This window comes from Protomyctophum bolini (assembly GCF_963924005.1).
Source record: "Protomyctophum bolini genome assembly, chromosome: 18".
Classification (NCBI taxonomy): Eukaryota; Metazoa; Chordata; class Actinopteri; order Myctophiformes; family Myctophidae; genus Protomyctophum; species Protomyctophum bolini.
Genome location: NC_137879.1, coordinates 25,546,179 through 25,559,522, shown reverse-complemented (window position 1 = coordinate 25,559,522; position 13,344 = coordinate 25,546,179). Strand labels below are relative to the sequence as shown.

Below are 13,344 nucleotides of genomic sequence, written 5' to 3'. Positions count from 1 at the left end.
CTGGCAGCGTGGCGATAATTGAAAAAGGCTCTGCTGTTACATTATCTCCTGCTTTCCCCTTTTCACCCCCCGCCAGGGTTGTTGAAGACAACGGCCGCACGTTCCACTTCCACATGGAGCAGAGCAGGCCTGAAGCCAGCACGCGTGGAGGTGCCCAGGGTAAGCCCAAACCTCCTCCATCTACGCACTTGCCTTGCCTTGCCTGCCAGCCCCCCCCTGGCAGGAGGCTCCCGTGGGTGGCAGATGGCTGGAGGTGAACTGACGGGTTGAAACTGTGACCAACGCAACACAGCCCTGTTCTTTATGGAGGAATATGATAGGGCAGAGGGGATGAAATGAGCCTGCAAAGGACAAACGGTTATCTATCCTTAGCTTTAAGCGAGGTCATTTGAGGCAGAATAGTCTGATGTGTGTGTATAGCTGATACAGCTAAAGGGCCGGATTCAGCCTTTTTAACCTAAGACCCATTGTTCTGTTTTGAAGATCCGACGTATCACTCCCAATATACTTATTCTGTGTGCCGAGAGCTTGTACTCACATGGTCTAGAAAAACTCTGCCAGCCTGTGTAGAACTGCATCTCGATGAGGTGGGGGCCGCTAGCGCCTTCACCATCTGGCTTTCGGAAATGTCTGTCATATTATGGCAGAGAAGTCTATGGACTTTTAATGAAGTAAAGAAATATCACCCCAGTCCTATGTGATTTCATGTGGCAGACAAGTCTATGGACTATTAATATTTGTTTAGACTCAAGTACAATGTTTGTTTAAAGACGAACAAAGGTGATTTTATTGAAAGAAAGAAAGTTTACTCCTTATGCAGGTAGCAGTCACAGTGGTCACGAAGGCATGCAAGGACAAATGTATTTTAAGGCCTTAACCTTTCAGAATAACTTGTGATTCATTGTCCTTGTTCACCAGCTTACTTACTTACTTAATCCTCTTGGTCCCAGGTGGGACATAAGGCCTTAATGAGCTCCCTCCACTGGGTCGTGTCTTGTGCTGCATGTTGTGCTGCATGTTGTGCCTCGCCCCACGTCAGGTTCAACTCCTTCAGCTGGGCTGTGTTCACCAGCAGCTCATTAACGCTCCTTTTCTTCACAGACCCCAGACAGGTCAATGTCTCTCTGCTGAGAGAGACAGAGGAGGTCAACCAGAGTATCAGTCAGCTCAACCAAAAGGTAAAGTAAGACTTCTTGAAGGAGCATTTCACCCATGATGGAGAGAGAGCGAGTGCATTTTCCGGCAGCGACTTATTCTCTGAAGGAGATGTTCACTAAAACCTGCAGTTCATTCGATATGTGTTGGCAGTCATTTCTTTAATTTGATTTCCCCCCAAATCGCTGATTGTTGTAACGATCTACTTCCCAGCATAATCTTTCTGTGAGACTGTAAGGCCCGTTATACACTGTCAAACTGAAAATATTACCATTGTTAGTTTGGCAATATTTCCACCCCTCAAGTCCCTCTTTCTGGTATTCTACTGTTACTCACAGGCCATTCTCAGTTGTAACTGCTTACTTGTTATGTTATTTTCACTACTTTTGTGTCACATGATGAAGTATACATATATCGGGCATTCATGGTCCTCTCTATAATTATTGGTTACATCATTATTGGTTTCTCTCCACTCTGGGTTGCACTGAATATTATATAATGCTAACACTATCTGTCTCAAATGTAAGCTGATCCTTTTGGACATGATGATGGAGTTGTCCCTGATATATTGATGGAGTGTATTCATTTGAGACACGCTTACAGGTCTAACACAGGTCTCTAGACATTTGTTACCAAGTATGTGTCTGGTGGTTTTTTGTAGTTAATTGAATGTCGTTGATGTCGGGCAGAAACCTTGTATCTCTACATTGTAGAGCTTGCAGAGCTGTTATTTTCCCTATTTTCAAAACGTCTTTTTTGTAAGTGTGTATGTGGGTTTCATAAATATTGAACAAAGGAGAAGTATTTACAAGAGCTTGTGACTAGTAAATAGTAACTACATTGGATCCATTGGAGCACAGGCTCTTTTTTTCTGAAAAGTTTAGGATATTGCAAGGATCTTATAATGGTGACATCCATCAGCACTCTGTGACACACTTTGCAGACATGACGTTACGTTATTGCTCCTGCACGACAATGGATGAGCACAATTTCTTGCAGCCGACTGGTGCTAATCATGATGGATATACAGTATGTACGTATCACAAACATGTCTCACATACATTCATTTTTCTAATCATTATTTTATGATGTGGTGGGGGATAATGTAATGTAGGGCGCATTCCTCCATCTGTCGTCTCTAGTGTGTGTGACATGCCCAGCATATAGACGCTAAGGTTGTTCAAGTGGTTAGTTAACTGACTATTCCCTCCTTCAACAGTCTATCTCTAACTCCTTCTCATCTTGGTCCTCACGGTGTATGGGACAGATCACGGATGATAGAATTTGGGATGGGTTTAGGAAGTTCATTTATGTCCTAATTAAACTCAACTCAACAAAACGAATGAAAGCAAGGAGGGTGAGAAGAGAAGATTCTATGTTTTATCTTCCTTTTATGTCATTGTTACAGCCACAACCGTTTAGGCTGTCTGGCCTTCATCAGTGTGTACAAGCGATACAATTTTCCCCCTCTTAAGGGGTAACAGTTGACAACAGGTGTTATTACTTATTTTGATTTGCAGTTGTTGAGCCCCTCCACCTGAAACTCTACAACTTATATACCACTTGGGCCTGTCAGTGAACATAAGCAATGAGCGTACAAGGCATTTAATCACACAATGTATATTAGTGACAATAATAATGAAACCGTTAAACTCGTGCCAACAACCAGGATTATTGCTGAAGACGTCAGGTTCTTTCTTTCCATTCATAAATCAGACAAAATTGGCCAATTATATATTTGGACCGATTTTGACAGACATCCGAGGCGACTTCCAACATGCCTTCTTCTTCTTTCTCAAAAACGTCTTCATTTTAGTGACCCTTCCTACAGAGATGAAGAGAAAGCAAAGTCTGCACTCTGGATCCAGCTCCAAAGGTATTTTTGAAGAACTAATAAAATACCTTTGAAGTTGGATTCAGTGTGTGGAGTCTGTGAAGCAGAAAACTGCTTTTTCTTTGCATTTTATCTCTGCCCAGCATTTGGCTTTGGATTACCGTATGTGTGCTTTATTCACTGTTTGCATACTTTACACTACAGAGACCCAGACTTCCCCCATGACCAAACCTCAAACAAATCCACGCTCTGCCTTGACCAGGTGGCGAGAGAGTGAAAGAAAGAGGGAGAGAAAAGAGAAAGATCCACTGGCACTACTCCATGGAAACCCTAGATCAGTGGTTCTAAAAATGAATTTCAAAGGATCGCCACAACTATGAGAGTGTTCTGAGTTCTACACTTACTACAGCAATATTTAATTAGAGCCCCCCCCCTCAATGAACCCAGGGGGTCCCTGTCTCCTGAACCCCACTTTGAGAACCACTGCCCTAGATCCACAGTCAGGGATCTGCAACCACGATCTACTGGAGCCATTCGGTCCCTACAGTCGGAGAAGACTGGAATTGAGTGTGAAAGATGGATGGGATGGTAATTCAAGAAAGAGCAAGAAAGGCCACACTGACACAGCTGCACTCCCAGGCATGTCAAGAATGAAGGACTCATACATGTATGTATGACGGCCGGCAATGGATAGGGAGATTGAAAAGGAAGTGCAGTCCTGTCAGTCATATGTCGATGTCCCGCGGGAGTGGCCTGAAACCGTGTGGAACATAAATATCACATAGATTATGCAGGCCCCTTCCTACAGTCAGAAGTGTTGTTTTTGGCAGCATATTTTGTAGTTTTTAGTCATAGCCTTTTGAATAGTGTTCATTTAGTCAATAGTAACATTTTAGTCACCTGGAATGTTTTAGTGTTAGTCTAGTTTTAGTCGACTATAATCATGGAACTCAAGATGTATAAATGTATACAGTATATAAAACAGCACAGCAACAGTCAAGCTTGAGCATGCTTCTAAAGTGTGGTATTTGAGGAGTTTCTGAAGCAGAGTGGTGTACAGCACGTAAAATCCGCTCCATATCTACCCAGCATCGAATGTCCTGGCTGGCAGGAAGAGCAAGTGCAGACATTCAAATTAGGAATGAAAAGGAGAAACCTTGGGGAATAGCCATGATTCCTGTTTAACTATAGGATTAAACAGGTAAACTACAAGTGTTGATGTATGTATGTCTGGAAGTACAGCCACAACAATGACAATTGGCATCCGTCAGCCGTGGTAAATTGTGGTCAACCATTGCCATGGAGCAAGAACTTCATGTCTGTGTGTGTGTGTGTGTGTGTGTGTGTGTGTGTGTGTGTGTGTGTGTGTGTGTGTGTGTGGTGGGGGTGGGGCCTTGTGTGTGGACAGACGGACAGACCTTCATAATCCTCCTGAGAGAAATTCAGTTTATTATGGCAGCACTGCGATATCTGATGTCTCTTGAGACGTCATATAGAACTGATGTCAAGTCCTTTGATGGGTATGACTTCCATCATATAGTACTACTTTGATAATGGGTACTTTCATCATAGTACTACTTTGATAATGGGTACATTAATCATAGTACTATTGTCGTCATAGAGAACTGATGTCAAAGAGCAGTACTCTGTCTCTGACAACAGGTACTGCAGCAGTATTAGCACAACAGATGCCCATGGATTATTCAGAATAAAGTCGCTAGAGTGCCCAGCAGATTTGGCTGATTTTTTTTTAAAGCAAAAAAAAAGCAAACATAATTGTGTGTGTGTGTGTGTGTGTGTGTGTGTGTGTGTGTGTATGTGTATATATATATACAGTGTATATATATATATGAGACAAAAAAGGGACTCCTACACATCCAAAAAGACCCGTAGGAGGTGCAAGTCTAGTTAGGCAGGCATAGACATCAAAAAAGAGAAAAACCTTCCAAGGAAGGGACTGCACACTCCAGGGAACAGAGACGGACAACTTACTGCATCAAACGTATTTATTAGCACGACGCGTTTCGCCGTGAGCTTCGTTAGGTCATAGCACCTAACCAAGCTCACGGCGAAACGCGTCGCCTGGAGTGTGCAGTCCCTTCCTTGGAAGGTTTTTCTCTTTTTTTGATATATATATATATATATATTAATGTGTTAAATGAACTCCTGGCATGTCCTCTCCCCTTTGGAAACTAATATGCTTGATAACTTGAAGTTGTTGATAAGATATTTATTGTCCTCTTACAAATGCATAGAGCTTTGAGTTAGACCTGTACACGTGTCTCAGATGAATATACTCCGTCATGGTTGGAACAACTCCATCATCATGTCCAAAATGATCAGGTTACATTTGAGTCTGAGAGCATACTACAACTTTTGCCTCATAGCAGATTATTGATTATCGTTAATCAATAAACTATAACAATATACTATAACACTTATATACCAGTAAGACGCGCAAACGCGGGAAGCGAACGCAGCTGAGACCCTGCAGATCATGTCTGTCTGTCTGTGTGTCTGTCCCGCTGTTACTGTATATGTGGACCTGGCCCCTTTTGTGCCCATATATGGAGCTGAGTGATTGCTGATGCAACACACTCCATATTTGGACGTATAGCGGGACAGACACACAGACAGACAGACAGACACACAGACAGACATGATCTGCTAGGTCTCATAGTAAGTGCTCACTGCGTTCGCAATCACTGCGTTCGCAAACATAGTGTATACTGTAGCACTTATATACGAGGAGATGGTAGGAGATATGCGAGGAGATGGTGGTGTGACGTCGCTGCCACCGCTGTGACGAGGTGTCAACCTGTCACCAGCTTGGTGACCTTGTGGTGTCCGCCCTGAGATTTGGAGGTCAGGGTTCAATCCTCTGAGTCAAAGGTCTATCGAACACCACCCTGCTTGGCACTCAGCATCAAGGGTTGGACTGGGGCTGTGATGTGTACTGTATGCTACAGTAGCTACCGTCATGTCAAGGGGTCATGTCCGAGAACTGTTGTTGCTTCCCAAGGCTTCTTACCTGTCCGCATGTCAGGGGATTATAAATCAGTCGCACCGCTGCCAGTCACACAATATATATTAATGACAATACATACACATGATGCACACGCACGCAGGCCAAGTATACATGCAGTACCGGCTATTACCACTCCTGGGAAGGAGGATCAGGATAATCCATGTAAAAGTCTAGAAATTACCCTGACAGTACTTCTACACAACACATCACACACACACACACACACACACACACGTGCACGCACGATCATCCTCTGTGTACCATGTATTTTGTTTGATACAATACCCTACTGTAAAATATCATACCGTTACATGCCTAATATATATGGTCATATCCAAATTATATGTAAAGCTCTATGAAAACAAAACACCATGGGATAATTTTACGTTTTTATATTTTGAGTCAATGTATGCGTGTGCACTGCAGAGCAATAATAGTGGACATCTTGAGTAAGACATTTATAGATATGAACAATGGAGTGTATCTTGAGTGTTTCCCCAGTAGAATCCTCAGTGATGATGTAACACATTTGTAACTCCCAAGAGACTGTACATTTGGTTCCATTCGTACACTCTCGGGAGATAAGTTAAGACTATGGATTTGCACTGTGTGAGGTGGATGTACGTAAATAGAGGGAAGGCAGGTGCAGCACACACAGATCCAGATGGAACCAGGTGGATATAAATGAATCAGCAGGATGCTTCTGCAATGCAGAGGAACATGCTGACTCGACAATTCAGAGAAAGAGAGAGAATTATGACAACCCAACGTTACTCATCGCCTCACTCGGCCTCTCTGCCCCCCTTTTTCCTTTTGTTTCACCGCATTTCCCCCTTTCTGTCATCTTCCTTCCCTATTTGCGTCACTTACAGGCCCCCTCCATCTCCCCCTGGGCCGCTGGGGGCCTATAGGAAGGAGGCCACTTCAGCTCGGAGTTACGGAGGATTATGAATTGTTTGGTGTGCTCTTTTTCATCAGAATTACATCAGGACAGGAGACTGAGATAAAGTGTTGTTAAGCTTAGAAGCTGAAACGTTTGTACCTCCATGCAAGGGTCCTTTAAATTGGGTATTTTAACCTTTACATCGTCGTAACTGCTAGACATAATGTTAGCAGCGTGGTGTGTTCATTCTCTGTGTGATTACTAATCTGAAGAATGTATGCACTTTTTCCACAGATGGGCACCTTGAACAAGGAGGTATCTCAGCTCACCAAAGACCTCCACCAGATGATGCATCTCCTCCAGGCCCAGTTGGCTGTACACCACTACACAGCCTCCCACTCCTCCTATCCATTCGGAGTCTCCAACATGGTCTCCAACCCACCTTCAGCCCCTACCACCAGCGTGGCGTACAACTCCACTCCCACCATGCATGTCCACCACGATACGGGGAGCCTAGAAGGCCACCACAGTGCCCCAACTGGAGGCCAGTGGAACTACAGCGGTGCAACTGGAAGCCAGCCACAGTCCTCCAGCCCAGGACCACCTACCTTCTACCAGTCCCACCCCACAGACTCAGTCTCCAGGCCGGGCCAGAACCACGGCTCCGGAAGCACCTCGCCCCATCACTGGACTGGCCCGTCTATTCTCAGCATCAGCCCAGCTTTCCAGGGTGGAGGCCCGGAAAGCTTGGCATCTCACGCTGGCTGTGACGACTCTGACGGTAAGCCTCTCAGTGCCAGCCTGACACCAATGACTCAGTCCCAGCCCACGTTGTGCCTGCAGCCTCCCAGTGGGGGCCTGCTGTCCAGTTCCGCTACATCCACCCACAGTCTCTTGGCTCCACCTCCTGGTTCTTACCCCAATCTCGTCCTTCCATCCAGCACCCACTTTCACTCTGCTCAAGCCACTCAAGGCGACGGCCCGGGTTTTTTGTCTGACACCCAAAGTCGTAACCTTCCGCAGGACACCCCGGTGGACGACCCTGTGCTTTTCATCCACCCTGTACCTGCCTCTCCGCCGTCCCTCCCCAGGCGGACGTCCATCTCCTCCCAGGACTCAGGACCAGCTAGACCAGACGCCCTGGACGCACACATCCCCCTGGGAGACATGTCTGCTGTGGGACACACCAGTCTGGAGTGCCTGCTGGGGAACGGGGGCTCCACGGAGAGCAGGGACAGCGAGAGTGCGTCGTCTCGGAGGTCTAGCATCGGCGTCCAGACTCAGAGCACGGAGCAGTCATGGTGTCTGGACTTCACAGACTAGACGGGACCCAGGCCGCGCATCAGAAATGTTACTTGCCCATGCACTGGAACACACCCATATACACCGCATGACACCCATGCACTGGAACACACCCATATACACCGCATGACACCCATGCACCAGAACACACCCGTATATACCGCATGACACCCAAGCACCAGAACACACCCATATACACCACATGACACCCATGCACCGGAACACACCCGTATACACCACATGACACCCATGCACCAGAACACACCCATATACACCGCATGACACCCATGCACCAGAACACACCCATATACACCGCATGACACCCATGCACCAGAACACACCCATATACACCGCATGACACCCATGCACCAGAACACACCCATATACACCGCATGACACCCAAGCACCAGAACACACCCATATACACCACATGACACCCATGCACCGGAACACACCCATATACACCGCATGACACCCATGCACCAGAACACACCCATATACACCGCATGACACCCAAGCACCAGAACACACCCGTATACACCACATGACACCCATGCACCAGAACACACCCATATACACCGCATGACACCCATGCACCAGAACACACCCATATACACCGCATGACACCCATGCACCAGAACACACCCGTATACACCGCATGACACCCATGCAGTGGCCTATCACACATCTTCACTCTCGCGGCGTATCAGAAACGGAGCAGTGTGCTTCAAGGAGCTGTGTTACTAACGTTCAACTTCTTAACAGTGTTTTAAGTGACTGCTGGAGGTTGTCAATGTGCGCCGTGTTCTGTCCCGTTCCGGGGCCATCGATGCTTGTCAAACTCCATACAACTTTCAGCACTTCTATGCAAAAGCATGTCAGGTCTGCATTTACCTTATGGCTTTGTGGATTGTGTCTTCTGGATTCTTATTATTTAATCTAAGGGGCATTTTAACAAGTGCTGATTTAACATATTTAAATTTTTAAGATTAGGCATAACTTAGAGCAGCTTTTGGAAATAGCTTTTTCTTTCTCAAATGAAAAGCATAAAATTGACACGTGGCAGTGGATTGTCAATCCGCATGGTTCTAAAATGGTCATATAATGTGTGTTTCTTTAATGGGGTGATCTGTACAAAGCCATGAAAACAGTACTACTTATAGTTGGCTGAAATGACCAATGCTATCAAACGTTAAAATAGGACTTGTTTGCTGAAGAATGATGTGAATGCAGAATGTTTATACTGCACATCGCGCACAGTATAGATATTTGACACATGCTGTTACAAATTTTATTTGTTTGTTTGTTTGTTTGTTTTTATTTATTTATTTATATATTTATTTATCTATTTATTTATGAACAGTTTCTCAAAAATGACCATAGGCATTACTGTTACTAGTGATGTACAGCCTAGTTGATACCACCAATAACCTATACTAACCATAGATAAATGTCCATGGCTATACCATGGTACGGTATTATGCACAATTTCCTTTTTTGAAATTTTCCAAGATTAGCCTTTACTGTAAATTGTCAAGCTCTGAGCTCACACAGGAATCAGTCCTATAAAGCCAGTGAAACCAAAACGGTGGTTTCAAGTATGTGCGTCTCTGACCTCCTCGTTGAGGCATTTGCATTCAATATTATTACCTGTTACCTCCTTGCATGGTAAAGTTGTTTATTCTTTTTTCCTAAGGAAAAGGTATAAGTCAATGTGTAAGCATTCTAAATGACTAACTGTAGATTGTGTACTGTAGATACATACTGTACATGCATGACAGCTTGAGGCAGTGTGAGAATCATTGGTTTTTAATGTACTAGGTAGCAAGGCAAATTAACTTCCACAAGGAATACCGTTGTTTTTTGCCTCTCACAACACAACATAGCACATTGGTTTGGGTTTACATACATATTCTTCACAGTTTGGCGTTCATAGAGATACAGTAGATTGTTTTTTATTCATTCACACTATGTGCTATGTTTTTAACAGTTGGGTCGTTTTTATTTTGTTAGTTCATGACGAATCAGAGCTTCGACATGAAAGTCTTACTATCGGAGAAACTTCTCTCAAAATTATAGTCATAGTATCAAATATCTAATTTAATTGAACATCAACTGTTTTTGTCCTTTTTGAAAATCAGGACTTGTGGATAAAATAAATATTCTTCCTCTAAGGGCACTGCAGTATAATTGTCAATTAAGTTTTGTAAAAATTATTTTCTTGTGAATGCTTTGAAGGAATTTGCAATGTGCATGTGGCAGGAAGGACAGAATAATTGTTTCTCAAGGGTTTTGTTTAGAAAAACAAACATGGAAATGTTAAATGACTGAACTGGGAATTTAAACACTATACTGCAAAGGTGAAAGCAATGACCTCAATATTAATATATCATATCAGTACTCATTTGCAAAATATGAATGCCTCCTGAAGGGAAAAAGAAAAAAGCATTCCATCTCAATCTTCACATGGTGTTCTGTCTGAGATGGATTCTCCCCCCTGACAGACAAAATAAAGTGTGCTGAGATTTCTCTGTTTCCTTTCATTCGGAACTCACAAGGGGAGAAGTGGATTCATCACTCATTCCATCTGCCGCAGATACTAGTGTTGTAGTTCTCGAGATATGGTCTCGTCTCGAGACCGGTCTCGAGACCAAATTTTCGTGGTCTCGGTCTTGTCTCGGTCTCGCACTTCTCGCCTTTTTTTGTCTTGTGGTCTCGTCTCGGTCTCGCGCCTCATTTGTCTTGGTCTTGTCTCGGTCTCGCGCTTCTCGCCTTTTTTTGTCTTGTGGTCTCGTCTCGGTCTCGCCTCTCATTTGTCTTGGTCTTGTCTCGGTCTCGCGCTTCTCGCCTTTTTTGTCTTGTGGTCTCGTCTCGGTCTCGCGCCTCATTTGTCTTGGTCTTGTCTTGGTCTCGGACTTATTGTCTCGGGTCTCTTCCCCCACCGAGACCACTCGAGACGAGATGCAAAACGTTCTATTATATCAACCCGATCGCAAGGACTGAGAGAGGGAGCCCATTCACATTAATGAATTAAAGACAGCTGTTAAGGAGAACAGCGCTGCATGACGTTCATACAGGTCCAAAGAAGAGCACATGTTGATGTTATTATGATCATTCTATCATGAAATTATATCAGCCTCAGGCAATGGGCTTAAATAAATAAAGTGTCGGCCGGGAGGCGGAGAGTTACGCACGGCATTGACGGCAATACGCATGCAGCGCCCGGCATACAGCCTGGCATTTTCATTTCAATATATTCTACCAACAGTGCAAGACTGCAAGCTTTCTTTTTGTGTTGTAAGTTGTAACTTGTAGCCTGTAGTCGTTTTAATAAACGAGGTTGAGCGGTGATCTGAATACTGATCTGAAAATAGCCAATCTACAACTATCACAACGCGTTGCACTGCAGCCGTGCAGCGCGACCGCGACATATGTATGAACTATGAAGCATCGGCTCGGTTTAGTTTCATCATGAGAAGAGTAAAGAACCACCACCTACCTGACGTTACATCTATACCTAAAGTAAACTAAAATCCATCCATCGTCCACCTTATGTGATCATGTCTTGTCAGGCTATAATAAAAACGATCATAAAAACAATCCTTTGTTGTATAACGTGCATGCATGCCTCATTGACATTGTTGGTTCACTACCGATTTATTTACTAAAAGGCTCAAACAGCAGCAACCAAAACCAACTAATAAACTATTGTTTTAATTTGAAGGTGAGCCATAGCCCATAGCCATTAATCTGAAAGGTTTTGGTCAGAAACTGTCAAACTGACAGTGACGGACAGTGTGACAGGTGAGGTCACAGTTCACAGGTTAATTCAGTGCATGCGCAATGCACATGGTTTAATTTGGGGGAACAACAAATGTACTGGTCAATAAGATGTCGGCTAATTCAGCTGTTATAAGGTTTGGCTTTGTGGAACACAAAAATTACATTTGCAAGGATAATGGGGGGGAAAAGCACAGTGCAAAGTGCAAGTTTTGTGGAAAATCATACTCTGAGACGTCAGGAAGAGGGAAAAATAGTCTTGGTCTTGACTCGGTCTCGCCTCGCGGCCTTGGTCTCGACCCTCCTAGGTCTTGGTCTCTGCCCCCTAGGCTCGCATCGGTCTTGGTCTTGGTCTCGACCCTCCAGGTCTTGGTCTTGGTCTTGGTCTCGGTCTCGGCCCCATAGGCTCGCATCGCTATTGGTCTTGGTCTCGGTCTCGACCCTCCAGGTCTTGGTCTTGGTCTTGGTCTCGGCCCCCTAGGCTAGCAGCGGTCTTGGTCTTGGTCTCGGTCTCGACCCTCCAGGTCTTGGTCTTGGTCTTGGTCTCGGCCCCATAGGCTCGCATCGCTATTGGTCTTGGTCTTGGTCTCGACCCTCCTAGGTCTTGGTCTTGTCTTGGTCTCGCTTTAGGTGGTCTCGACTACAACACTAGCAGATACTGTGTTGTACACAGACTGTGTACACTGTACAGTAAGACTGAATCATCTTCACCTCAGGCTCAAACCAGGCTGTTACCTACAGTATGTACGTATCAAACAGTGACACACACACACACACACACACACACACACACACACACACACACACACACCATCAGGGAATGGGTATGTCGCCAGATGACACATCCACACAATCATGAATCACCTAGTGTCCCCAACCACAGTAGTTTAATTTGCAGGTCTGTCTCACTTTGGGAAATTACCTCATAACGGGCCTAGGACAACTTCAATTAAAGGTGTACACATTGAACAAAAACTACTGTTTTATTTATTTTATCGTGTCAATTAATGTACTTTTTAAGTAACAGCTACGTGACATGACCATTACATAGTCTCAAATGTGGGCTGTCAGAACCACACCTTTTGGGGGGTGAATCATTTAAATGCATGGACTCTTTCCTTTTTTTCCTGATAATTTGTCCTTTTTTTATGTCCAGCTACTGTTATTAGGATATCAACAGTACAGGAAGACCCAATCTGAGCACACCTGTCTGCTGCTGTCTGTGGAATTTCCCAGGTTTCACAATGTTGGACTTCAACATCAAGCAATCTGGGAAAGTACTGTAGCCTACAGTTAAAGTATAAAATTACACACTGCTGCATGGTGGTGAGTACAAACCCATTTATTTCTGTGATCGAAGCT

The 13,344-nt window shown here is 44.5% G+C and overlaps 1 protein-coding gene across 1 annotated transcript in view; it reads left to right on the top strand.

Annotated features, from left to right (window-relative positions):
* The window catches only part of LOC308333035 (voltage-gated delayed rectifier potassium channel KCNH4-like), a 90,402-nt gene extending 79,780 nt beyond the window's left edge, over nucleotides 1-10,622 (top strand). Inside the window, exons 18-20 of the mRNA XM_080789221.1 lie at nucleotides 77-159; nucleotides 1,102-1,178; nucleotides 7,195-10,622. Of these exons, the coding sequence (XP_080645347.1) occupies nucleotides 77-159; nucleotides 1,102-1,178; nucleotides 7,195-8,223 (1,189 nt within the window). The 3' untranslated portion in view covers nucleotides 8,224-10,622. The remainder of the gene's footprint in view (nucleotides 1-76; nucleotides 160-1,101; nucleotides 1,179-7,194) is intronic.
* The last annotated feature ends 2,722 nt before the right edge of the window (nucleotides 10,623-13,344 follow it).